We start from the raw sequence: 25,923 nt of genomic DNA, 5'->3' as shown, positions 1-25,923 counted from the left end.
CCTCTCCTCTCCTCTCCACCTCTACCCCTCTCCTCTTTTCCTCCGCCTCTACCCCTCTCCTCTCCTCTCCACCTCTACCCCTCTCCTCTTTCCCTCCACCTCTACCCCTCTCCTCTCCTCTCCACCTCTACCCCTCTCCTCTTTCCCTCCACCTCTACCCCTCTCCTCTCCTCTCCTCTCCTCTCCACCTCTACCCCTCTCCTCTTTCCCTCCGCTCTCTCTCCTTTTCTCTCTCTTAGTCGATCCTGGCACAGGCTAAGGTGAGGGAAGGCCCTCAGGGTTACCTGGAGACTGAATGAAGGTAAAGGTGTTTTCACAGAGAGAGGGAGAGGAAGATTTTTTTCTTCCCTTTTTGTTTCATGCTGTTTTTCAAAAACACAGAAACAAAACCCAAACGCAGCCTGAAAGAGCGAGTGAGGTTTGGGAGGACGCTCTGAATAACGTCGGGAGGAGGCGCGTGTGCGAGCACCTGATTCTTCTCCTTTATTCCGCATGTCGCTTTCAGACATCAGCAGATTCACTGGCAAAGCAGCTGCGTGGCTGCGAGGCGCAGATAACAGCCTGGCCCGGCCGAGCCGCAGCACTCAGCCCCGCCTGATAGGCCCAAATCAGCGCGTCGCATTTTTTAATGCTAATGAAGCAGCAGCCTGTTCCTGCGCCAAAGCGCGTCGTCTCGCGTGTGTCGGCGGCAGTGACAGATGTTTGCGCGCGCGTGTGTGTGTGTGTGTGCGTGGGGTTCCTTCCATGTGTCTTATCTGGCCGTGTGCAGCATGCCGCTGCTGGATCCCCCTCTTACACTCGCAGTTTAAAGAAACAGATGGAGCTGCAGAAGAATGGCAGAAAATCCAATAAAGAGGAAAAAGGAAAAATCGGCTTAAAGAAGGAGAATCAGCCTCTGCGGCCGATTCAAACAGAGCAGAGCGGAGATGCGTGATGACCAGCGTGAGGTGGGAGATAATCTCACACGCCTGCAGCAAGCTTTTACATCACTGACTGTTAATGAACCTCCTAATGTATACACACTTAAACACACACACACATATACATACACATACACTCACACACACACATACACACACATACACACCACATATACACAAACACACTCACATACACGCACACACGCAGACAAACACGGACACACATACACATGAATTTATACATACGGTCATTTTCAAACATAGCTGAGTCAAATTAGCCTTATAGACCACAGCTTTAAAAATGTACTTTCTTGTACCCTTAGATATGTTGTTTTGGTGTCCTATGAGCTGCTACAAAATGCTAATAATGTAAATCAACGGGGGGAAATCGGCAGCTTTGAGAAGCTTTGTTCTGCTGTGGAAATTTACACAGATCCCCGCACACATCGTCAGGGAAGCAGAACACGGGTAAGCATTTCCCTCTATGCACACATCCCCACGCCAGACTGACAGTAACCAGGCTCCAGCATTTAAACCGTGCTCTACTGGGAAGCAGTATAGTCCCCGGTGCAGGTGCTCAACTAACGAGAAATCACCTTAATTACTGTTATTCAATCCCTCACCCACCCCCCCCCCCCCCCACCCCCCACCCCGCCACTCCATTCTGGGATGTGTGTTTTGGCATTTTCATTTTTCCCTGTCCAATTACACACACCCTTCCCATAATGCACCGCTTCCCAGCCATCTATGTTGCTCTGTACCACACAAACACGTCCCTGCTGAATGTTGGGGAGGAAAGTGCAGAGACAGGAAAAGGGTTTTTTTTTAATAGATTGAAATCTACTGAGAACAGTAGGGTTGGGGATGATTTTATAAAAGCATCATTTAGAAAAAAAAACTTTTTCAATAACTGCCTTCCAGTGTCCATCTTCAGCTTTGCAATTAACAGGATCTGATGTGACGCTTAATCTCAGGCTTTAACACTGAAAACACTTTAACTGCCAACCGCAAATTCAATCCAGCCACAAAGTGCACAGTCCTTAAATTCAACAAACTGCAAGTGACAACTCTGTTTCTTTACAGATTTATTTTTATTTGTTTTTAACAATCCTTATGTGTTTAGTGAACGCAATAAGATTATGAGACACACTGTGAAAAAAAACAATTTTAGTTACGATAGTTAGGGACATGATGTTAGATGGCCAGAGGGTGGACAGATACAGATACAGATACACTCAGCCTGCAGCACCGTGGGGACATCTCAGACAGAGAGTACAGGCTGACAACAAAGACCCGGGACAATGGCTTTCTGTTCAGGAGCTGTTCAGCTCTTCGCAGCCGGCCCTTCTTACCCAACAATGTGAGCTTTGTGTTGGCTTCCCTCCTCATGCCTTTGGGGAGGGGAACTCAACAAACGATCTGCTTATTGTACTGCAAAACGGTTCACCACAATGCGTTCTCTTGACAGGTTTGTGTATTATTTTCATACTGAAAAAGTCCTCTTTGTTTCACGAGATTAAATTAATAAAATACAGACACACAATCAGGAAAAAAAAACAAAGAAAAGCCCTTCAGTAAAGTTAAGCAGGGACACTGCTGGTGGATCTCCTGTGGTTGGGACGGTTTCTCTCTTTGCTGATGCATACTCAATGCTGATTGGTTTAATCATGAGAACATTGAGCCAATCAGAGGCTGGTGCATGCAGTCTACAGAAGAGATCTTTATCCTTTCTGACAGTTAACCACCTGTGTGCCATGCAGCTTGGAAGAAATGGCCCATACACCTAAAGAATGCTGGGATTGATGTGGAAGGCAATTCTAGGACAGTCTGACTAACCAAGAATGGGGTTTAATCTGTGGGGTTTTCATCAGCTGAGCTGGGTCCCTGCTCCTGGGAGACTTCTGCAGTTCACATATTACCGCAGGAATTAAAGTAAGGCGCGGCACTCGAGTCTGCAATCGCAAAACTCCACCTGCGAATCACACCTGCAATATTTAAGTAATGATTCCATCAGTTTGTTAAGTACTATGCTGGTATTAACAGAACACACATTGTTGGGTAGTGCTGAGGTGTAATTTGCTGATTTAAAGCCGGACGTAGACGTAGTTTGGTGAGTATTTGTTGAAAAAGGAATGCACCCTTGTCCAACAAGCACCTCTGTGAATCTTCCCTCTTATCTAGTGTCACAGTTCTGTCAGAGCTGTGATGTATGCCAAGGACTCTGGAAGAAAAAAAAAACCTCTCTCACCCTGTCAGAAGAGGATGGCGCAGTCCACCGGGAATTCTCTACCATTTACTGTTCCTCACAGGACTGTAGCAAGTGCAGAAAGTGGGGGGAGGGGTTTAGCTGGAGCCAAACCATTAACAAAAGGTTCTGCTTAATATCATTTCACCCCGGTTTTTAATCCCTGGGGGAGTCAGCTGCTGCTGGTTGCAGTGTTGTCGTACACATGGTTTAGCACAGTATGATTCTCCATAAGGGCAAAGTGTCCCCTTGCTGTGGGTCTCATGTGATCCTACTTGCCTTTAGATTTTTTTCATTACAGGAAGCTTTTTTGAGGGTCTCTTTGGCATTAATGCGGATTTATCCATTTGCCTTAGAGGTTCTACAACGCTGTATGTAATGTTTCTTTCAAAGAGCGCAAAAACATAACTTAGAGAGGGGAGGGAGGAACAGCTTGCAAGAGAACACTGAGATGATTGTAAAAAAAACTGCTATACATATCACTTTATATGTTCAGAAAAATTAATTAAAATTAAATTACTTAACTGTTGGCTTCCCCAGTGATGTCACTATCCAGCTCTGACCTGGAGTTCCCTCACACAGAGCACTGGCTTCGTGTTGCCAGGGTTGGGTAGGGTGGCCAGGGTCCACTTGTCTTACATTTCTCAGACACCCTGCAAATCATCAGCACCTGCACATTTCATGGATTATATCAGTGGAGTCAAGCTTTTCCTCCAACTGGCAATCACTTTACCGTGGTGAACTCTGGGACTTGTAGTGCTGGGGATAGCTGGTGGCTGTATCTGTAGTGCTGGGGATAGCTGGTGGCTGTATCTGTAGTGCTGGGAATAGCTGGTGGCTGTATCTGTAGTGCTGGGAATAGCTGGTGGCTGTATCTGTAGCGCTGGGGATAGCTGGTGGCTGTATCTGTAGCACTGGGGATAGCTGGTGGCTGTATCTGTAGCGCTGGGGATAGCTGGTGGCTGTATCTGTAGCGCTGGGAATAGCTGGTGGCTGTATCTGTAGCGCTGGGGATAGCTGGTGGCTGTATCTGTAGCGCTGGGAATAGCTGGTGGCTGTATCTGTAGCGCTGGGAATAGCTGGTGGCTGTATCTGTAGCGCTGGGGATAGCTGGTGGCTGTATCTGTAGCGCTGGGGATAGCTGGTGGCTGTATCTGTAGCGCTGGGGATAGCTGGTGGCTGTATCTGTAGTGCTGGGAATAGCTGGTGGCTGTATCTGTAGCGCTGGGAATAGCTGGTGGCTGTATCTGTAGCGCTGGGGATAGCTGGTGGCTGTATCTGTAGCGCTGGGGATAGCTGGTGGCTGTATCTGTAGCGCTGGGGATAGCTGGTGGCTGTATCTGTAGCGCTGGGAATAGCTGGTGGCTGTATCTGTAGCGCTGGGGATAGCTGGTGGCTGTATCTGTAGCGCTGGGGATAGCTGGTGGCTGTATCTGTAGCGCTGGGAATAGCTGGTGGCTGTATCTGTAGCGCTGGGAATAGCTGGTGGCTGTATCTGTAGCGCTGGGGATAGCTGGTGGCTGTATCTGTAGCGCTGGGGATAGCTGGTGGCTGTATCTGTAGCGCTGGGGATAGCTGGTGGCTGTATCTGTAGCGCTGGGGATAGCTGGTGGCTGTATCTGTAGCGCTGGGGATAGCTGGTGGCTGTATCTGTAGCGCTGGGAATAGCTGGTGGCTTGCAGTGCTGTAGTGCAGATGTTGTTGTGGTGAGATGAACTTAAAGTATAAGTGGCATTTCTTAAAAAGGTTTTATATATAAATAAAATGTAAAACAGTTTTGAAACTTGGCCAGAGGCAAAGGAGTGAGTCTGCAGGGAAAATGAACTTTGCTCCTGATTATGACACCTGTCACACTCATACGTGTGATATGAGAAATAGAAATAGCCGCTAAATGTGTTCTCACACAGCTGAGAGGTATGGCAGGTATTCACCTGGGGGCTGGTGTGTGTGTGTGTGTGTGTGTGTGTGTGTGTGTGTGTGTGTGCGTCTGTGTGTGTGCGTGTGTGTGTGTGTGTGTCTGTGTGTGTGTGTGTGTGTGTGTGCGTCTGTGTGTGTGTGCGTGTGTGTGTGTGTGTGTGTGTGTGTGTGTGTGTCTGTGTCTATGTGTGTGTGTGTGTGTGTGCGCGTCTGTGTGTGTGTGTGTGTGTGTGTGTGTGAGGCTGGTCGGGGTTTCTTCAGAGTGGGCGTACCTCAACCATCCACACACCAATCAACTCTACTTTGCAAATATGTGTCAATCATTGCCCAACAGTGGGAGTGGGGAGTGTGGGGGGGGGGGGACTGGTCGGGGTTTCTTCAGAGTGGGCGTACCTCAACCATCCACACACCAATCAATGTTTTGTCCTTTCCCTGCATGGGGCTTTGACACCATTCACGTGTTTGATTGCGTAATATGTGAGCAATATCAGCAACCCAGAGGTTGGAGGAGCTATCAAAGATGTCTGCAGATGTACTCAGTAAATTGAATGAGAGCTACATTGAGCCGATGTAAATTTTCACAGATAAAACTTAAACAAATACACTGATCAAATACTGGCCATCAGACAGTTGGATCAATGAGGAGCTGTGAGAGGGGAGAGGAGAACGAGGGAGCAGTTTAACGCCTCCTTCTCCCTCCGCCGTGAGCAGCTGAAGGAGGAGGATGGGACATTTGAGAGGTTAACCAAATATTTGCTGATCACACCAGACCAAATGTCGCATGTTTATATATGTTTTATGCTTGTATGTTTTAGATCTGAAATGCACAAATACAGAAGCCATGAGAAAAAATATTTGGCAAAAGCTCCTAAATATAGCAACCACTGCTATTTTGCAAAGGGCCACATTTTAAAAGTCTACAAAGGTTAATTGTCTTCTCTGGTTTCCTACTGAGGTCAAAGAGTGCAGTGCATTTCTGTGCATACAAAAATCCACAGACATCTTTTGGGGTGAAGTTGTCATGGTGTTGGCATGCCATTCGCTGGTGCAGGTGAGGTGAGCATCTGTTTGATGTAAACTTGAATGGAGTTCCAAAGCATCACTCCTCTCATTATACATAGAGAAGAGAATGAACTCACGCCGTTGCCACGGCACGGTCTGATCTATCTATGTATTCTGCACATTTGCTCTGCGTCTACCGATTGAATGAATGCTAATGTTTTCCTTTGTTCTTCTCTAGTTGGTTGGATGTTGCTATATTTAGCAGGTTGTGAATCTCCACAACTGACACGTACAACCAAAACGCAGGCTGATATGAACAAGAAAACAGAAGGATTTGAAAAGATCGCTTTCTTTAATCTCGCTCTCGTTCACTCTCTCACTAGTTTTTTATCAGGGAGATGGAGGGATGAGCGGAGCTCAGCAGACGGCTTCGGCACCCCGGTCACATGCCGTATCAGCTGATCGCTGCACATCCGCCTGACCGGGGAGTGTTTACGTTCGCATTCCGAGCAGTAGCAGGAGAAACCGCATGATCTTTGCAGGTAAATACAGCAAACACCGGGAGCAGAACTGCTTTCATGTTTCTTCGTTAACCACATCGGATCGTTTTAATGCATAGACCCGCAGCGTATTTGTGTGTTGTTTGAATGTGTCGAGCGCGTGCGGGCCTGGGACCGTGGCTCGTGCATCTTGCATTGCCCGACAGATTCTCTTCCTGGATTTGCTGCCATGATACAGGCATGAATCGCGAGCTCACCGCTGCAAAACAAGCTTGAGAAAAGCGTTATTTGTTATGAAGCAGATGTATGTTTACACGAGTTCAAGACTACATAATCCATATTACAGCCATTAGCCTGAGCTAACGCTAGCAGCCGAAAGACGCCGTCCTCCGCTAGCTAGTCAGGCGAGCTACCTAGCTACAAATAGTTGAAAGTGACTGTCGATTGTCGTGCAGTATTTTGCATTTTAACACCACATTACAAGATTGACAGTGTTGCTGGTTTGCACGATAGTCAGCACAGTGCGGTTATGCAAAACTTGATCGAAGGTTTAAAGGTTTCCGCTTACCTTTTTCATTTACTGATAGTGATGTAAAATGGCCCCAGCCGCTTCTCCTAGCACCAGCTGGCTAGCTACAAAAAGTTGCTTGCTGTACGTTTTATATATGGGGACAGACGTTTGTGTGGAATAATACAAAGAATAATTTAGGAACTCTCGGCCAGTGGCAACTTTAGGGGAGATTTAAACCACTTGACCACGAGACCAGGGAAATCTTTGAAAACTGGAACAGAAACGGCCTCTGAGCTCATGTTTTTCACCCTGCTGTAACCTGGAGCTTTTCACCCTGCTGCAGTCTGTGGTCGGGGCCGGGGTGATGGTGGTGTATTTTATTAGAACAGGTAGGTTATGATCCTGGTGTTTCTGCTTGGTTTATTGCCGTGGGGCTTCCTGTTTCAGGTTAACCTGGCCTTCAGGTGAAGTGCACCTCTGGAACATCCTGGGCAGTCCAGGTGTGACTGAAATACACTGGGGCCTGAAATGCTGATGGTGCAGTACACCGAGGGAGTGTTCCCAGCTGCCTAAAAAAGAAATGGCTTTATTTTGTAGAAAGTTGCCCATGCAAGCGGACTGCAGCCTCTTGCTGTGTGCTGAGGGTAATACTCGCCGTGTGCTGAGGGTAATACTCACCGTGTGCTGAGGGTAATACTCGCCGTGTGCTGAGGGTAATACTCGATGGCTCATGCTGTGTGTGTGAACGTTCTTCACATAACGGTCCCCAGCCAGGTGCCTGGAGATGCCTCCGTGCCTGGATCCAGCTCTAATCGGATTCGCCGCATCCTCGAAAGATGTTTTCAGGCATGAAAGCGATCACATTTTTCGCCACATGCCTCACCCTCAGCTGAAATAGAAGCAGTCCTGTTTCTCTTTCTGCTTCAGCACAGGCCTTTAAACCGTCGCTCGCTTAATGACACCTCAAAGAGCTTCTTTCTGCACAGATGGGTTTTTTTCCGTTGGTCCGTACGCACATTGACGGAGTCAGAGATTCCAGAATAAAGTTAGTCATGAGCCACTTAACTGCCACATTTTTTCAGACCTCACACATTTTTTTGGTAATTGCAGCCGTCACCAAACGCAGTGCTGTGGAAGGAAAGGAAGAATATTTCAGGATAAGGTGCCTTGCTGTTAGATTGAACAGAGCTCTGGCAGTAAAGTGCTCAGTAATCAGTCCCTTTAGGGTTGAAAACAGAGGAGTCGCTGAGCGTGTTCGTCCCTGAGCGAGGTAGTGTGTATGCCCTGTGAGTGTCTTTTGCTTGAGTGTGTGTTTCACGCTGTGAGTGTGTGTCACACAGATTAAGAGTGTGCTTTGTGACGAGGATGTGTGTTTAGTGTAGTGTAGAGTATGTGAGTGTGTAGTGTTGTGTGTGTCATGCAGAGTGAATGAGTGTGTTCAGTGTAGAGTTAGGATGTGAGTGTGTGTGTGTGTGTGTGTGTGTGTGTGTGTGTGTGTGTGTGTGTGTATCCAGTGAATCAGCACTAAAACCTCAAGCAGCTCTGAGCTGCAGGCCTTGGAGGTATTCCAGGGTCATGTGACATGCCTGCAGACTGCTCTGATTGGCTGCAGACATCAAGGCATGTGAGTCTGTTTAGAGGAGCCGTGAATGCTGAGTTGAAGCGCTGCCTTGTAAGAGAGAGAAGGGAGAGCACTCACACACACACACACACACACACACACACACACACACATACATACTCTCTCTCTCTCTCTCTTTCTTTCTCTCTCTTTCTTTCTCTCTCTCTCTCTCTCTCTCTCTCTCCCTCTCTCTCACACACACACACACACACACACTCTCACACGCATACATACACACTCTCTCTCACACACACAGCATATGCACATATAGCATTCTCACACGCAATTGTTCACCTGGCAACCTCCATCTGAATATCTGGCAACCCGAATACACAGCCAGCTTCCGGGAGACAGAGGGGATGAGGTAGGGGGGGGTATGCTGTGGGGTATGGGCACTGTACTCAGTTCAATTCAAGAAATTCACTGTACTCCCTGTCTCTGGTGTGTCACTCTGCACACTCCAGCAAGGCTGTCCACCAAAGATGTGTAAATGTACTTCCAGCCGCAGATGACACTGTAAAATAGGAGGAGCATAATTCTCCCCTCAGAATTACGGAAAGAAATCCACCTCACACCTGCAGCCACAGAAGGTTTTGTGTCTTCATCAGGTGTGCCAGGTGCAGTCCAGTGTCCAGGTCAGATTTATTTCAGTTTTTGGGTGTTGTGAAAAGAAATGAGGTTATTGGGTAGACAGGAACCCCCATGTCCTGAGTGTATCCCTGACTGCCATGGAAACCACATGGTACTAGTGCAGTGGAAAAGGCCGGCAGAGGAGTTGCAGGCATCCGGAGGTTTCTGTTTAGCCTCAGGCAGTCATTCACATTTAGTCTCTGTTGGGTTTCTTAAATACAGAGTAAATGAGCAGACGCAGCAGGTCCTGCAGAGAGATGCTCCACCGCTGAGGCTCTGACCCAGCAGAAAGCTCCATTCCGGTCCGGGCCGGTATGTGACACGGTCTCTCAGAACGCAGCAGACGCAGCAGACCTGGCTGCAGCGGGGCTCTCTGACCCGGTCAAACCGAGCGTGCGATGGGTATCTCCAGTCAAAGTTTGTAAAATTGTGTTAAGCAGCAGTTAACAGAGTCAGCTTTTTCCCCTCTGACCCTCCTCATTAAGCCATTATTCCTGGGCTTGGCAGACGCCCTGCACAGCTCCGCTTTCATCTGAGAGTGCGGCTGCGTATCCGCTGAAGCACCTTGCTTAAGGGTGCAGAGCCAGTGCTGTCCAAAGAGTCAAACCTGCAACCTCAGGGATACAGCACCACATACGACATTTAGGTGCAGTATCACATTTCTCTTCAGGTTAAAGAAGGTTCCTCTTAAATCTTGTGTATTTTGTCATAATTTGAGTGTAAGTTTTGTTATGTCTTGTGTTGGTCTTTGTGTTAAACGGACCTTGACCATGAGACTGAGACTGACAGGCGTGTGGCATTGCATTGACCGGACAGGTTGTGTGGTGGTATTTCTGTAGACCTCAGAGCCGCTGGCCTGCAGGTTATACACGCATCCACCTCAGAAGCTGTGCTGGATTCTGATATAATCGAGTTCATTACGCGGTCCTGGCCTTCACCAGGAACATCTCTCCTGACCGAATAAATGAATGCGTTTAGGAAACGTTCCTGTAACGCACTGCCTCAATTTACAGACCGAATTTAAAAAAATCATGGGCCCACATGTCCTCTCCCCTGTGAAGGAGAGTTGAAAGGGAGAGTGTCTTTGGAAGAGGATGATGGTGGTGATGAAGGCTTTGGGGGTGTGTGCTGTTCTGTGTGAGTATTACTGCTGTCAGTCCACATACACCTTTTCTACATTCCTTTGTCACTGTTCCCCTGGTATTACTCATTTTACTCTGCTTCTATCTTCTTATTTTGTGTTTCTGTTCCTTTTTCCTCCCTCTTGGTGTTTAATAAAGGTTAGAAGTGAAGTTATCTAGCATGTGAAGTGATTACGGTCGAGCTCTGAGGAATGATTCTGGCGCTACCTTTTACACCCATTTTCACCCCTGCGGCTTCTCACCCGGGATCTTTAGTGAAAGCTTGTGCCACTTTAGGGAAGGAATTTGCTGGATATTACTGGTTTTCAGGCTGCACAGCCAGAGATTGTGTTGTCATGGTGCAGAAACATTTGTCATGTGTATGTGATTATTCATCCCAATATAAGACAGAGTGATTAAATATTGCCTCTGTGGGCTGTAAATGGTAAAGCTCATTCTGAGAGCTGGTATGTAAGGGTAGGAGTTCCAGGTTTCTCCTGCTTCAGGAGCTCTTGGCCTTAGAAACGCTGCGTGTTCTGGGGTTCTGTTTGCTGATTCGCACTGTGATGCCTTCAGGATCGGAGTGCTGGGTGAATCTTTGCTGTTGCAGAGGAAAAATGTTCTCCAAGAATTTCACACTCCTCTGGGGTCTTCGCACAGTGCCCCCCCCCCCACGCACCCTGGTCTTGGGCAGATCTGAGATGAGCTCCATCCTCATAGCGCTTCTTTTTCATCCTCTCAGTTAGGTGTTCCTCTCGGGCGTGGAGCTGTTAAACTCATCTGTGCTCTCCGGTTTGAAAGCTTTCTGTCACTCAGCCATTTAAGCTGGGACGTCTGCCAGGGTTAGTCAGCTGTGATTCTGGGCTTTCTGATGGCTTTCGTCTGATTGACTGGAGGGGACATAGCCTCCGTCAGCCTCGGTTTTCCCCTGAGGAGTCATCCCTGCTGCCTGGGAGGGCCCTCAGCCGGGACGCCCAGCTTGCGGGAGGGGAGGGGGGTGGGTGCAGAGAGGAGGGGGGGGGCAGAGAGGAGGGGGAGGAGGACAGCACCTCAGGGTGCTGGTGTAACCAATGTGACTGGGGGTGTGGCGGCTCTTGGAAAGAAGAACAGATTTCCGTCATTTCGTTCTCAGAGTCGGATGCACAATCATTAGCGTCATTACCTGTTACCCAGCTGAACCTGTGACCTTCAGCCTCCCTCCCCCCCGAGCACTCTGTCTCTTTATCTCCCTCCTTTCCTCTGAGCTGAAGGAGCCTGGGCAGGCCCCCACCGGCTTTCTGACAGAGAAAGACGCTCCGGAGTCAGACCTCTGAGAGCCCACATTCAATGTTTCTTATTTAATTCAATCTTGTGTCAGTTAATTTAATAAAATGACAGTGATGGTTCCCTGTGATTGGAGCGATTAGTTCGGCCTGGCGCGCAGACACTGCTAGGCGTTCCAGCTGCAGGTTCACTGCACCCTGCATTTACTTTTTTGCCTAAATTTGTACCCTTGTACCCCCTCGTTACGTGTGTCTGTGCTGCCACCCCCCTGGTCGCTGGCCACAGGGGACACGGCAGGGGTAGCACACTGTGAACACCTTTACTGACTGAGCGCCCCATGGGTGCAGCACTCACACCTCGTACACTCACACACACGCACACACCCACCTCATACACTCACTCACACATGCGCGCGCACACACACACACACCTCATACACACACGCACACACATACAGACCTCATACACACACGCACACACACATGCGCACGCAGCTACCTCAAACACTCACTCACACACGTGCACACGCACACACACACATACAGACCTCATACACGCACACACACACACACACACCTCATACAGACACGCACACACATGCAGACCTCATACACACACACACATGCGCTCGCGCACACACACGCTTACCAAAGCACGCTTCTAGGAAATGGTAAGGTAGTGAGTTCAGTAAAGAGGAAATGAAAGCGTCTGACGCCGCTGCTCTGAACACAGTGATTACTGCCTTTACTTTGCGGCGTAACAATGCTGACCTGTCAAAGTGTGAAGAGTAGGTGATTTCACCAGCCACCATAACGGTCTCCCCAACCAACCACTGCACACAGGGAGAGTGCACCAACGCTGATTTTTTTAAAATTCTTTTTTAGAGAAAGTGTGTGTGTGTGTGTGTGTGTGTGGTGTACTAACGGAAGAGGAACTCAGTCCTGAATTAGCTGAATTAGCTGATTGTTGCGTGAGGCGTCTGATAGCCGTGTCTGCAGCTGCAGTTTACAGGAGTGAGTGAATAAATGATGCTGTCATCTGCATCTTATCACAGCCAAATTAATAACTCGCAGAAATTAATAATGCATGGAATTCTGCACGGTACAGTGAGGCGTAATTATCTCAGCAATTTAGGAAACGTAATATTTTTAAATCAGGAAGTGTGTCCTACAGGCTTACTGCCCACACCCTCAGTCCTGGCCTCAGAGAGGATTGCGTCTCTGCCACAGAAATGAGGTTTGGGTCTCTGTTGCTGTAAAATGTGTCAGAAAACCCTATTAGTCCCACTGACGCGTCATTTGTCTCTCTGACCTCGTGATGTATAGATTAGCGAAAGTATTTATCCGGTGATTTATTTATGAATTTCATTATTTATTTATTTGATTATTTAGTAAATTATTGATCAGTTTGAATTATTAACACTCTCCTCATGATAAGCTGTAAATAATGTATGACTTGATTTGGCCATTATTGCATTTAAGGCAAGTTTGCGTGGTTACGGTGTGAGATTGCATTTTTGCCGTGTCTGCTGTGTAAACGTATAATATCTCACACTATGGCATGGTTAGGGAAGCTCCGCCCACATCTTCAGCTTCAGCTCTGCTATTGGCTTTACAGTGAGAAGGCTACAGCGGATGAGATGGGCTCTGCTTGACAACCCGTTACAGTTTTACCCGTTTGATGTTTTTAGTTTTTGCCACAAAGGAGAGGTAGGCCCCTCTTAGTGTTAGTGATGTTGCTATGGAGATTGCTCACACGGTGGCCGGCATGATCCCGAGTCTGAATTTACCAGAGACATTGACAAAGGGCCTAACCAAATCCGCTCTCAGAATTTTTATGCACAATTTATTATACTGAGAACTGTCAAATGTTCGATTAGGCATCCATGTATTCAGTTGTATGTGAAAGCTGTCTGACGCTTGGCGTGAGAGGGAGGTGGTGGAATGGCCGTGTGGCGCATGCACTCTGCTGCCTGGACGCTGCTGGCTCAACAGCACCTTCAGGTTTGTCTGCGCTCTGATTTCCACAGGACCTGTGCCGGTTTGTAGGTGAGACGGGCAGTTGGCTTTTAAAGTACTCAGGTGCTGTCTCTCACTGTCAGTTTGAAGGTGAGTTTAACAGAAGTTTCAGCGGCTCTCACAAGTTTTTAAATTGGAAAACTGAATTTCCAACAAACTGCACTGAGAAACTGCAGTGTCTGATTTATGTGAAAATTTTATCCCATGAATTCGGTTTCTAGTGGGGAGATGGAATATTTTTCTCACTAGCAGGTTGTGTTGGCACTTATTGGTGTATACAGTTATTTTCTCAAAATGTTGATTTTCCACACCGTTGGTTTAAGATCATAATGGTAAAATGGTAAACGCAGGGAAATGTGTGTATGAGTGTGAGAGCGCAAAGCTGAGTGTGTGTATGAGTGTGAGAGCGCAAAGCTGAGTGTGTGTATGAGTGTGAGCGCTGAGTGTGTGTATGAGTGTGAGAGCGCTGAGTGTGTGTATGAGTGTGCTGCGCTGAGTGTGTGTATGAGTGTGCTGCGCTGAGTGTGTGTATGAGTGTGAGAGCGCTGAGTGTGTGTATGAGTGTGAGAGCGCAACGCTGAGTGTGTGTATGAGTGTGAGAGCGCAGCGCTGAGTGTGTGTATGAGTGTGAGAGCGCTGAGTGTGTGTATGAGTGTGAGAGCGCTGAGTGTGTGTATGAGTGTGCTGCCCTGAGTGTGTGTATGAGTGTGAGAGCGCTGAGTGTGTGTATGAGTGTGCTGCCCTGAGTGTGTGTATGAGTGTGAGAGCGCTGAGTGTGTGTATGAGTGTGAGAGCACAGCGCTGAGTGTGTGTATGAGTGTGAGAGCACAGCGCTGAGTGTGTGTATGAGTGTGAGAGCGCTGAGTGTGTGTATGAGTGTGAGAGCGCTGAGTGTGTGTATGAGTGTGCTGCCCTGAGTGTGTGTATGAGTGTGAGAGCGCTGAGTGTGTGTATGAGTGTGCTGCCCTGAGTGTGTGTATGAGTGTGAGAGCGCTGAGTGTGTGTATGAGTGTGAGAGCACAGCGCTGAGTGTGTGTATGAGTGTGAGAGCGCTGAGTGTGTGTATGAGTGTGAGAGCGCTGAGTGTGTGTATGAGTGTGCTGCCCTGAGTGTGTGTATGAGTGTGAGAGCGCTGAGTGTGTGTATGAGTGTGCTGTGCTGAGTGTGTGTATGAGTGTGCTGCGCTGAGTGTGTGTATGAGTGTGAGAGCGCTGAGTGTGTGTATGAGTGTGCTGCCCTGAGTGTGTGTATGAGTGTGAGAGCGCTGAGTGTGTGTATGAGTGTGCTGCGCTGAGTGTGTGTATGAGTGTGAGAGCGCTGAGTGTGTGTATGAGTGTGAGAACGCTGAGTGTGTGTATGAGTGTGAGAGCGCTGAGTGTGTGTATGAGTGTGCTGCGCTGAGTGTGTGTATGAGTGTGAGAGCGCTGAGTGTGTGTATGAGTGTGAGAACGCTGAGTGTGTGTATGAGTGTGAGAGCGCTGAGTGTGTGTATGAGTGTGCTGCGCTGAGTGTGTGTATGAGTGTGCTGCGCTGAGTGTGTGTATGAGTGTGCTGCGCTGAGTGTGTGTATGAGTGTGCTGCGCTGAGTGTGTGTATGAGTGTGAGAGCGCTGAGTGTGTGTATGAGTGTGCTGCGCTGAGTGTGTGTATGAGTGTGAGAGCGCTGAGTGTGTGTATGAGTGTGAGAGCGCTGAGTGTGTGTATGAGTGTGAGAGCACAGCGTTGAGTGTGTGTATGAGTGTGCTGCGCTGAGTGTGTGTATGAGTGTGCTGCGCTGAGTGTGTGTATGAGTGTGAGAGCGCTGAGTGTGTGTATGAGTGTGCTGCGCTGAGTGTGTGTATGAGTGTGAGAGCGCTGAGTGTGTGTATGAGTGTGAGAGCGCTGAGTGTGTGTATGAGTGTGAGAATGCTGTGCTCTGACCCATCATGTGACAGCAGACAGGAGCCTCCTTGCTCTGCGCTGTATTAAGCCAATATTCCAGTCCTTTCATGTGCTTCTCAGGAATTTTTATTCATTTATGAACAGCTCAAGGGGAGCTTAGAGTCTCCCTCACTAAAAAATTATCTGAAATTGTCATCTTGTTATTTAACATGTCTGTGTAATTGGAGAGTGAACCCCTGAGAAAGTGTGCTGTAATTTTAAACTCTGTGAAAGTGCTTGGACAGACATCCTGAGCTTCATTCGTCTTGCCACGTGCAGTGAAGTCCATTTACTGTCTGCTTCCATTTATCTTCAGGAATGTTAAATAAAACAGCATCCTTCATCTCCAGCAGCCTGTTAAACATATACACGCATAACGAGGTGAAACGCATAAATGTATCCTGTGATACATTGTCATGGTTAAAACATTGCAGTCAGTCCCTCTGTGTCTTACATCTTTAATGACAGGAGCTTTTACAATTTACTAGTGAATACATTTTATTTTCATTATTTAAAGGCTTCTGCGTCACCCTGCGGGCATACAGGGGTGTGTTCATGCATTCTGACAAGTCTGAAGATGCAGAGTCTGAGCTGGAATGCTGATCACCATGCAGCCCTGTGCTCCGGGTCTCTGTGTTTGCGCAGTGACACTGTGCTCCGGGTCTCTCCAGGTCTCTGCATTTGCGCAGTGACACTGTGCTCCGGGTCTCTGTGTTTGCGCAGTGATACTGTAGATGTTGCTACCTCGCAAACAGACCTGATTATTTGTAAGAACGCACCAGTGAAGTGTTAAACTGTGAAGTGCTATGCTTTGTTCAGCATTCAGTGGGTTTACACCCTGGGCCGTATTTAATGTACATGTGATGGAGAGTTTTTTTATTTGCCTGTTCATACACTGTGGGTGGTACACTTTCTTCTTTATTTCAGTCACTGCTGAACTCATTGTGTTGTGCAAACATTCAAAAAATGTGATGTGCCCTTGAATTTGTTTCTCAAAATTAGAGACAAAGCGCATTGCACTGTGAAAGAATAGATGTTGAAGTTTTTCTATAAATAATATTTGATTCTTAATATACTTCTTGTTCTTTAATGTAAGGACAAAAAGTACTGAGAACTTGTTCAGCGCCTGCGGTGTGAAGCAGCGTGACGATATCTTTGCAGGCGAGGAGGTGCGTGTGGGATGGAGCTGGGTGTTTATGTCTCACGGTCTCATTCTCAGTGGAGATGCATTCACTTCGTTTACGTTACAGGGATGAAGAGTGCATTACCCAGCGTAATGAACAGATGTTGTGCCGATGAGCGCCTACATTATGCATAAAAAACTGTTTCTGCTTTGATTGTTGATGCTGATTTATTGAGACAAGACCAAATTGCCGCAGTAATGGATTTAGGGTATGCCTTTGTTGTGTTATTTCCATAATTAATGTTGGGAAGAGAACATATTATGTAAGTAATATGTTGTATTTATAGGCGCTGAAGTATTCTGGCCAGGATAATAAATAAAATGTGATATATTGAAGCGAAGACCTGTATGTGTCAATTAAATATGAGACCCTGAAACATTTGTGAAAAGAGCATTTCTTTCTAATTTAATTTAGGTTTCCTTTATTTGGCTGTGATCAAAGAGGCCATGATTAATTAAATTTTATTCTGAAATTAATGTTGACCCATGTTTGTGTTTAAATCAGTGAATACTTTTTGTTGCAGTAATGAAGGCAGTGTTGTTAGCAGCTGCTAATAGTGCTAGCTGCGTACAGTAGGAGTTTCAGTGTGAGGTCAGGAGGCTTAGCTGCTTTCCTCTCTCAGGTGGGGGGGGGGGGGAGTGTGGATGTCAGTCAGAGTGTGGTTTTGACTGCAGCGGGATCCCGGGAGAGCGTTTGTGTGTGGAGGTACAGGTGGAGGTACATGCTTCATCCCGTCCTGACTGAAAGCCTTTGATGTGTCCACTGGCCGGTGTTCTGTGAGATACCTGGGTGCTTTCTGGCGAACGCTACACCTGCGGGGCTGTGTCAGGAAGTCACCTGAGAAAAAGCATCTGGCAGTCCAGCCTATGCCTGAACTGAGCGCTCATACACTGTCTCTCTCTGTCACACACACACACACACTGAGCTGTTCTGTGCTGTAAGATTAGTGACCCTTTTGCTTTCGAAACGCCAGCTGCTTTTCCAGGAACACGGCCTTTGCCTCCATAGGCCTGGCACAACAGCGGTATTGTGCTCCATAGGGAGTTTGGAGACCGATGAATGCGCTTTTCTGTGGTGTGGTGGTATTATTAGAACACTCGTGGGGAAAGTGTGTGGTTTTCCACAGGAGGACGCAGGCCTGCATGTGAGAGGGGGTGACTGAGAGCTCCAGGATTCTGCTCACTGCTTCCTCAGCATCATCCTGCTGCCGTACACTGGCACACAGAGCTGGTAAACAGGCAGAAATTGTCAAAAAAAAGTATCGACATGGGACCCACCGAAATGAGTTCAAGCATAAAGGTCATGTCAGTAACTGCCTGCTGTTGTCACCTCTCCAGTGGCTCAGTATTGTCTTTTCTCTGTATCCTCTAGTTTAGTATGTGATTGGCCAGTGTGATCATGTGACACATCAAACCAAAACATATCTACCAGTCTCAGAGATACGTTAACCACAGTGAAGTGGATGGCCTTCAGTCGTAAGGTGACCATAGGAAAGCATTTAGTTTATCATACCTTTGTACGGTACCAGCTGCTCAGCCCTCCTTCCTTTCCCTCACTAGCTGCCCCCAAAGCTCACACTTTGAGATTCATGTGTTCAAATAGTGGTCCTCCCATCACATGTCAAACAGGTGAGGCATTGAGGTGACACCTGACACCGTGCTGTGGGCGTGTCACAGGGATGTCAGGTGAGGGAAGAGGTCGGGTGTAGTCTCGGATACCGCGGCCGTGGGGTCAGGGAGACGGCAGCTCTCTCGTACCCTGGTAATCTGGTGTGGGATGAGAACAGTTTGTGTCCCCCGTTCCTGGCAGGCGCCCCGACTGCGTGTGTGGATTAGGGCAGGATAAGCCCCGCATTGGCCGAGCCCCCAGCCTCCCCACGGAGCGGATAGCGGCTGATTGATCATTGTTTTAGCGTGAGATGTGAGGTGTGGAAAGACAGGGGAGAGCGATGCTGATTTCCACCAGGTCTCCCTCTGAGATAAGCCAAAATAAAACGAACACTGCACCTCACATCCTTTATAGTCAGATTTAACAAGGAGACGGAGTGATTTTGGCCTCTTCCGGTGGTTTGTTTGATTGGCTTTGTCTAGATGGAGGCCCTGAAATTACAGTGGGAAACAGCGTTTAATTGCGCAGCATCTGCTGAAGCCACAGTGTATTTTCTCATTCTGTGGTTTGAGTTCTAAGCAAACGTGGCATAAATCAGTCTGCTAATCAGGAGCGTAAGCAACACAAGTCCCATCTCTTCCAACAAAGGAAACGGCTTCAGGATCGGCCCTGTTTTCACTCCAGCCGAACTTCATTCAGAAACCAGAATCGCTGGGTTTAATTGCCTTTATGTTTCCTGACTTAAAACAGGCTTTAACATCAGAGTCCTGCTAAAAAAGGCTGCAGGTAGGGAAGGAAATTCCGCTGAGGTGAGTTTACAGTCTAAAGTTTTACAGACTGAGTGACCAGTGCATTACGGGTTTAGGTCTCGGCCCAGTCATGTACCATTAAAATGTTTCTTTATCAAACAGGTAGCTGAGGCTTCATGGGCCTTGAAGTGGGTGGAAATGTCACGTCCTGTGAAAGACTCACCGATTGGCTGCAGTCATAGAGAGCAAAGTGTTTTGATAGGTTCAGACATGTGAGTGATTGACAGCACAGACCTCAGGGTCTGAGCCTCAGTCTGTTGTTGCTGAAGCCTGAAAGCTGGAGGAGGGGCACCTTCTCTTAGAAGTACCAGCCCGCCCAGTCATCACAGCAGAAGTGGGTGAGATTGGCCTCTCAGGAGCATATCAAACAGCAGTAGGCAAAACGCAGTAAAATAAAACTGCAGGGTCATTTATTGAGACCTCGTCCTAACACTGGAGTTTTGTGCAGACCAGAGTATACCAGCTAATGCTGGAGTTTTGTGCTGGCTGTAGTTTGTTAGCGAACATTAGCATTCTGTCCTGGTTTCTGGAAAAATGTTGTCCTGTCCCTAGTTTAATTAAGATGGACTAGGTTTTATAGTGTATTGTTTGCTTAATATAATCTTAAAATAAGCAGTGGTTATTGGCATCTGTTTACTCTTTATAAAACAAAAGCAACACTAATGCTAAGATTGATGTTTTAACAGCATCCTGTCATGGGTCTTGTCCTTGTTTTAAGGAAGTTCTTGCTTTGTGTGGTGATTAAATTCTGAATTAAAAAGACTCGTTTTGGTTGCCAGATTTCTTTATGGAGTGAAGTCCCGCTGGACTGTGTGAGAGTTGATAAGTTTCAGAACACGTTCCTGTGAGGAAAAACGAGGAAAGTTTGGGCTGTTTCTCCTTCTCATTACGGAGGCTGTGATTGGCTGTGATCGGGCAGGAGAGCGGATTCATTAGATTCCTTTTCTGTGCGTCTGTCAGCAGTAGTGGAATACTGAGGTGGTGAAGTCAGGTCCCATTGCTTGTCTCTGATTGGTCGCTCTTAACGAAGCAAGCCGAGCTGCTTAACAGCTAACGAAACAAGGATGACACTGGCATTTTGATAAATCGAAAATGTGTTTGTGTGTTTTTCTTTTTTTTCTTCGTCATCCATAGGCAGCACCTAACAGATTTTTCCACTCACTTTGCACAGTCTCTGGGCCCGTCAGGTTGTAATTCTTTTGTTGATTAAAAAAAAACACTTTTACAGCATTCTGCTGAAAGGCAGATGGTCACGTTTGATTCGTTTGGTCTCTAAATGGCCCATCAGATTGCATGCTGGGAAATTGAACGAGCTGCTTGTCTGGGCAGAGGCTTTCAGTTTCCGCTTGAGGGTCGTACGCTTTGAGCGTTGCGCAACTAGCCACCCCCAGGCCCTGGTCTTGTGATTTAACGGTTCCACTACAAGAGGCTTGCAGCGAGAAGATCGGTTGTGTGGAGGCATGTCTAGCACCACATCCAAGTCACTGGGGGAGCTGGGGGGGTTGGGAGGTGCGGGTACTGGGCTGCAAGGTCAAAGGGTCAGATCCCTGGGGGGCGGGGGGGGCTTCTGCTGTTCCTTACACAGGGTTCATGACCGTTGTGTGGGTGGCAGGGACCCACAATGCCCTGCTCTCGCTCGGTCACATGTGTGTTTCACTGATGCCTGCAGTCTCTGTCCTCCACAGCAACCCCCTGAACAGTCTGCAGAGCTTTCACTTCTGCTCGCTTGCCCCCCCCCCCGCCCCCCCCCCCACCCTGAGAGCGCAGCGTCGTGGCCGTGCGGGGCGGGGCGGGTGTGGGGGGGTTAGGGTTGGTCTTGTGCCTCCAGCAGGTGCTGAATGATGTGCATGCCGCTGCTGCAGGTGTCCTGTAACAGAGTGCGCCTGCGTTTCCTGCAGGAAGCCCTCGGCCCCTTTGCCGCTCTCACGTGCGGGTCTCTGCTGCCGGGGTCACACCTGCTGCTGCCCTGTGTTCCTGTTTATTTTTCTCGGAATGGCTGCAGAAGCGCGTGTCACAGAGCGAGGCATGGCAGGGCTTATAAATAGACACATGAGAAAAGAACATGAAATTTCCACTCATACGTTTACTGCGTACGGAGGCCTCTCTTTTAACTGGCTGCTGTCGCAGTTGAGTTGCAGTTGCAGATTAAATGTGCTCTGAACACATCCGTCACCGAGTTTAATGTGAGCCGCCTTGTGCAAACTTGTGCGTGTGTGAGGCAAAATGTGTGTGTGAAAGAGTGAATGTCTGTGTGTGTGTGTGTGTCTGTCTGCGTGTCTGCCTGCCTGCCTGCCTGTGTGTGTGTGTGTGTGTGAGTGAGTGTGTGTGTGCATGCTTGTGTGAGTGTGCGTGTGTGAGTGTGTGTGTGTGTGTGTGTGTGTGTGTGTGTGCGAGTGCGTGTGTGTGCGTGTGTGTGAGAGCAGGCTAGGTGTAAAGCACGATGTTTGGACTCTGCTCCGTTGCTGACTGCAGTCAGTCTCTGTTGCTGCTATTACCTGTGTTCTAGAGACACTCCGCACCTAAATGAGGAAACATCCCCACAGCTGAGCCGGTCCTCCTACACATCATCACCTCTAATTACCGCCCAAATTGCAGAATTCCCACTGTCTCGGTCTTCAGTCATGTGTTCAGTGTCCTTCTTTTCATCACTGTGTCAGGAGTGATGTGAATTGTAATTACAGGAGTGTCCTCCGGGTGCAGCGCTGTCGAGTGGAGGCAGTGTGTGGACACATGAGGAAGAGTAAAGCAGGGATTCGGTCAGTATGCAGCATAACCTCGTGCCCTGCAGGAGAGCCCTACTGCTCTGAGCTGCACACCCTGTGTCTCGGGGGCAGTGTTCTCCCCCTCTCCAGGCCAGACGTCCCGGGCAGAACGCTCTGAAGCAGGGAGGAGAGGTTTCCCTCCTGTAAGCGCTGCCGTTACCCCTCCGGGTGCCCCGCTGCGGCACCGGGACAGGCCGATGTGCTCAGGAAGCAGGGACCTGAACACGCAGGACCATTCCGTAGCAACGCGTGCTACTGAACCTGCTGCAAATGCTGTGAACAGGTTACAAGCTTCAAGATGAAAATACCATTAGTGTGAGAGACAGATGATTGAGAAAGAGATAGAAACGAGTGAAAGGGGGCAGAGAGAGAGAGCTCAGTTATCACAGAGCGGGCACAGCTAATAGAGCTGTACTCTGTGGGGCTCTGAGCTGCTGGCCTGTGCCCTGGTGCTAGTGCTAATGGTAAGCTGCAGGGTTGGGTCTGTGTGGATGACACCCATCAGAGGTTTCTGCCACTGCAGAGACTGGGCATTGCTCTGTCGTGTGATCACGGCCTCCTGCCTCTGCCCTCTGGCAGTTTGCTCTTACTGAGGGTTAATGTAAAGCTTCCTGTCGGGTTCTTCTGTCTCCTCAGGTACGTCTTCATGCGCAGAGCCACGTCTGACGGCAGCCCGATGAGGACAGGAGCGTTGTCACCTTGACAGTGAGTATCGGAGGAGAGAAGCGCGTAGTCCGTCACGCGTCAGCGCAGTGTGACACGGAACAGCTGCAGGAGAACGGAACCAGCCTGTTTCCTGTTAGAGGAAGCTCAGTGGAAACACGAGTGTTATATATGATCGCAAACAAAAAGCACACAGTGGCTGGAGAGAGCGGAGCCAATGAGGAGCACCTGTAGGCTGCCTCTCGTGGATGATTCTTCCCCAGACACACAGCCGGGCATGACCTTCTCTTCCCTTTATGTGTAATGATGATAATGATATGTGGTGGTCTTACTGTGGGGTGTCTGGGAGGGGGTGGTCCTGCTGTAGGGTGTGTTGTGTTGTGCTGTGTTGCCCTTGCATGTTAAAGCAAGTTCACACCTGTGATGTCAGCTCTGTGTTCGGTACAAGTTTGCATATGGTTGGTAGTGTTTGTACATTTTTTTAATACCAATTTATTAGATACACTTTGCGCTCAAACCTTGTACGTTACTCTGGAGCAAGCGTCTGCTAAATGTTTAATGTAATGTCTGTTTACATTTACATTATATTTAAATGTAATGACAACTGAAATTCTGAGGGATCTAGAACACATCTGGTTCTAGATGAGTCAGACACAAAGTTCTGGAAGAATGAGACAGAGTTCTAGAAGACTCGCAGACACAAGAGCTGTGTCCCAAACTGCTCGCTCTGGCAGTTATTCCTGGCCATCAGGCATGCTCATACTTGAACGTAGTTGGATGTCATGCTGCAGGAGAGAGCATAGGACACTGCCCAGGAAGTGTTTTAACAGTTGTGCAGCTGCTGTAGGTAGGTGTACTAACATCTGTTAGTATCACATTTGTTTTAAATCAGTATTTCGCAATCGTAGATGGTTTGGTGTTCTGTTGCGTAAGTTAACCTGCCAGTTTTAGTATTTATTTTGAGTGCGAAATTCTGTAGCTGGCTGGCCATGCAGCAGAAGCCTAATGTGGCTGAGGTTAAGGTTTGATGATGTAGAATTATGACGCAGAAATGCGGTCACGCACTACACTGCACAGCCCCTTGCAGCATGCTAGTGTGTGATTTGGGACGCAGCCATGCAATTGCTGAAGACCTACAGGCACACAGAGTTCTAGAACACGCTCATGCACATCAAAGCAGATGTGGAAGCACACGGAGGTCCAGGGCACAAGCCAGCTCTGTGGAGCCAGTTTAACGTAAACTGTCAGTCAAACCCCAGAGGGCCTGAATGAGCTCTCACTGCCGCAGTGAGCCAGAGCTGGGCCGCCTGTAACACGCTGAGCACTTTCAGTTTCAGTCAGGAGTTACACTCTCATTACAGGATACCCAAGGTTTTACTCCAAAAAATGATCACCGCTTGACCTTGATGATATCATTTGTTATCTAATTTAGGCTTTGAAAACGTATTATAAAGTAATGAAATAATAGACTGAAGTCTGCCGGGGTGGTGACTGTTCAGCCATGTCAGGGTGTAAAAAAACCTCCAGATAGATAAAAATTTGTGTTCATACATCTGCAGTTATGACAAAATGTAACTGCTGTGTGATCTCAGAGGAGTGTGGCTGTTACACCGTCTGTTGCTGTGGTAATGTGTGTGTGTTTGATTGACATGGAGAGATGGAGTCAGGGGCGAGCAGTGCTGCTTATTTATTCTGGATTAGGCGGGGTTTAATGTCAGGTGAACTGTCATGGTTGGCTGGTTGGTCTGTACACAGGAGCCAGACCAGCAGAGTGAGGAGAGCAGGCAGGCAGGCAGGCAGGCAGACAGGCAGGCAGACAGGCAGGCAGACAGGCAGGCAGGCAGGCAGGCAGGCAGGCAGGCAGGCAGACAGACAGGCAGGCAGGCAGAGAGACAGACAGACAGACAGACAGGCAGGCAGGCAGGCAGACAGGCAGGCAGGCAGGCAGGCAGGCAGGCAGGCAGAGAGACAGACAGGCAGGCAGGCAGACAGACAGACAAACGCTGAGCTGTCCGCTGCATCGGTTTTTTGCCAGCAGGACTCTCAGAACTCAGTGCGCAAATTCCCCCAATCACTGATCAGCAGCAAGGTCAGCGATCCAACCAGGAAGGAGAGAGAATGATCTCCAGGACCCGCTTCAGCTGTCTGTCTGTCTGTCTGTCTGTCTGTCTGCCTGCCTGCCTGCCTGCCTGCCTGCCTGTCTGTCTCTCTGCCTGCCTGCCTGTCTGCCTGCCTGTCTGCCTGCCTGCCTGCCTGCCTGTCTGCCTGCCTGCCTGTCTGTCTGCCTGCCTGCCTACCTGTCTTTCTGTCTGTCTGATAGGCCATTGCTTGGAAGTGCAGGGTCACTTCCTGGGCGTGGCTAAGGCGTGGCAGTTGCCATCCAGAGTTGCCCTGGAATAAATATTGATGTCATGATTGTATGTGATATGAATGAACCCGGAGTGTGATGTGTCTGATGGCCTGCAGGTGGCAGCAGTTCTTTGACATGCAGCACCCCAACTTTGAGACGAGGCACCCCCTCCAGACGGACGATCATGAGACCGGCTTGGACCCCCTGCAGAACTTCAACAGGACGAAAGGACGTGAGTGACATCAGCAGTCCTAACATACACACTGAATTAGATGTGTACAGAAGAGTCCCTGGAGAGGTTGAGAGTTTGTTCCCTGACCATCCAGGAAGTCCCTTGGTCCCTTTTCACAAGCGCGGTAGGCCTTTCAGTGCATTCCATCCCCGCGGGGTAGTTCTGGTGTTCTGCTCCAGTATTAGTCCTCTCTCTCTCTCTGTCTCCCTCTCCCTCACTCTCTCTCACTCTCTCTCTCTCTCTCTCTCTCTCTCTGTCACTCTCTCTCTCTCTCTCTCTCACTCTCTCTCTCTCTCTCTCTCTCTCCCTCTCTCTTTTTCTCTCTCTCTCTCTCTCTCTCCCTCTCTCTCTCTCCCTCTCTCTCTCTCCCTCTCTCACTCTCCCTCTCTCCTCTCTCTCTCTTTCCCCCCTCTCCCTCTCTCCTCTCTCTCTCTCCCTCTCTCCCTCTCCCTCTCCCTCTCCCTCTCCCTCTCCCTCTCTCCTCTCTCTCTCTTTCCCCCCTCTCCCTCTCTCCTCTCTCTCTCTTGCCCCCCTCTCCCTCTCTCTCTCCCTCTCTCTCTCCCTCTCCCTCTCCCTCTCCCTCTCTCTCTCTCTCTCTCTCTCTCTCTCTCAGAGGGAGCGAAGATTCCAATCTGAGCAACTTGTCCT

The 25,923-nt window shown here is 48.6% G+C and overlaps 1 protein-coding gene across 2 annotated transcripts in view; it reads left to right on the top strand.

The window, feature by feature from the left end:
- Nucleotides 1–6,550: 6,550 nt before the first annotated feature.
- Nucleotides 6,551–25,923, top strand: part of tbc1d5 (TBC1 domain family, member 5) — a 41,402-nt gene continuing 22,029 nt past the window's right edge. For both annotated transcript variants that reach the window (XM_036515780.1, XM_036515779.1), the window contains exons 1-3: nucleotides 6,551–6,626; nucleotides 22,667–22,735; nucleotides 25,160–25,275. In XM_036515780.1, the coding sequence (XP_036371673.1) occupies nucleotides 25,179–25,275 (97 nt within the window). In that variant the 5' untranslated portion in view covers nucleotides 6,551–6,626; nucleotides 22,667–22,735; nucleotides 25,160–25,178. The remainder of the gene's footprint in view (nucleotides 6,627–22,666; nucleotides 22,736–25,159; nucleotides 25,276–25,923) is intronic.

Source organism: Megalops cyprinoides, chromosome 21 (genome assembly GCF_013368585.1).
Source record: "Megalops cyprinoides isolate fMegCyp1 chromosome 21, fMegCyp1.pri, whole genome shotgun sequence".
Taxonomy (NCBI): domain Eukaryota; kingdom Metazoa; phylum Chordata; class Actinopteri; order Elopiformes; family Megalopidae; genus Megalops; species Megalops cyprinoides.
The sequence above is the reverse complement of the archived record's forward strand: the minus strand, read 5'-3'. Positions and strand labels throughout refer to the sequence as shown.